Source organism: Cynara cardunculus (genome assembly GCF_001531365.2).
Source record: "Cynara cardunculus var. scolymus isolate 2C chromosome LG 17, CcrdV1, whole genome shotgun sequence".
Taxonomy (NCBI): domain Eukaryota; kingdom Viridiplantae; phylum Streptophyta; class Magnoliopsida; order Asterales; family Asteraceae; genus Cynara; species Cynara cardunculus.
In genome coordinates this window covers 8223195-8224522 of record NC_037544.1, presented here as the reverse complement: position 1 = coordinate 8224522, position 1328 = coordinate 8223195, and the positions used below count along the sequence as shown (strand labels likewise).

Sequence of the window (1328 nt, the reverse complement as noted above, 5' to 3'; positions counted from 1 at the left end):
TATCGATATTAGTATCAAATTAACTATTTGAAATTTCTCATTTTTTTGTGTAATTTTTTAAATCAATTTTTTTATAATTTAATTTATATACAATAATGAAGTTTTTTATTTGAACAGCGAAAAGACAGTATATTAAAAAGAGGGAAGCTTAGCGAGAAGCTAGTTACAAAGAGAGTTCATGGCGTCAATCGGGTTACAAGTCCAACACTCCCAACTAAAAGACTTGCTAATCCTCGCTCTACATCTAATCCACTCATACACAGTGATCTGAATATCACTACAAGCTTCCTTGTCAGACTTGTTTTTGCCCCTAAACGTCTTGTGATTCCTTTGAGTCCAAACAGTCCAAAAATAAGCTGCCATAATCACCTTGCCCACCTCTCTTCTACAACTATCTCCATACTCGCAGACCACCGACCACATGTCCCGAACCGAATTCTCAGTCGCCGGCCACCAGTTCACCCAGGAAGCCATATGCGCGTTAATGACTTTTGCCGTAGAACAAGTCGCAAATACATGATCCAGGTTCTCCATCGTTACCAAGCATATCGGGCACTCATCAGAGCTGCAAGTCACTCCCCGTTTCACAAGATTATCCCTGGTCGCTAACTGATTGTTGAGCGTTCTCCATAAGTGAATATTAGCTTTGTTGGGTATCCACTTAAGCCATTCAGTTTCCTGTTCCATAGAAGGAARCATAACACAGTCAATCAATCTCCTAAGAGATCTAACAGAGAATATATTGTTTGCCTCCAGCAACCAAGACCATCCACTCCTATCCAGCGTGTTGATCATAAGACTATTAATGTTGATCCCGATATCACCCAGGTCCGTTTCGATGCTTTTTATATTGCTCCAAACAGTTCTTCTGCCTCTGCTATTACTAGATACGAATTGCGACGAATTACAGAGACTCACAACCGCGTTCCAAGTTGCCTGTACTTGCGTACGCTCTCTCCACCACCATTTGGCGAGCATTGCAAGATTTAAGGCTCGTAAACTCCTAATGCCCAACCCACCACTCTTCTTGTCACTAAGAACCCGTTCCCACGCCACCCAGTTAATTTTTTTCCCTCTTCCGTTCCACCCCAGAAAAAACGTCGTCTAATACTTTCTAGAGTGCTGATCACCTTATTGGGAGCTTTGAACAACGAGAAGTAGTACGTTCCCAGACTGCCCAAAACAGATTTACATAAGCATAACCTTCCACCTATGGACAAATTCCTAGCTTTCCAGGCCGATAGACGCGTCTTAAACTTCTCAATGATGGGCTGCCAGCTTGCCATGGACGACATATTACCACCAACTGGGAGACCCAAATAAAAAAA

General features: G+C 42.1%; 1 protein-coding gene across 1 annotated transcript; it reads right to left on the bottom strand.

Moving 5' to 3' along the window:
* Positions 1 to 159: 159 nt before the first annotated feature.
* Positions 160 to 978, bottom strand: LOC112499829. The gene has a single exon (XM_025103105.1). It carries the CDS (start codon positions 976 to 978, stop codon positions 160 to 162), a length of 819 nt encoding a protein of 272 aa, XP_024958873.1.
* Between the last annotated feature and the right edge of the window lie 350 nt (positions 979 to 1328).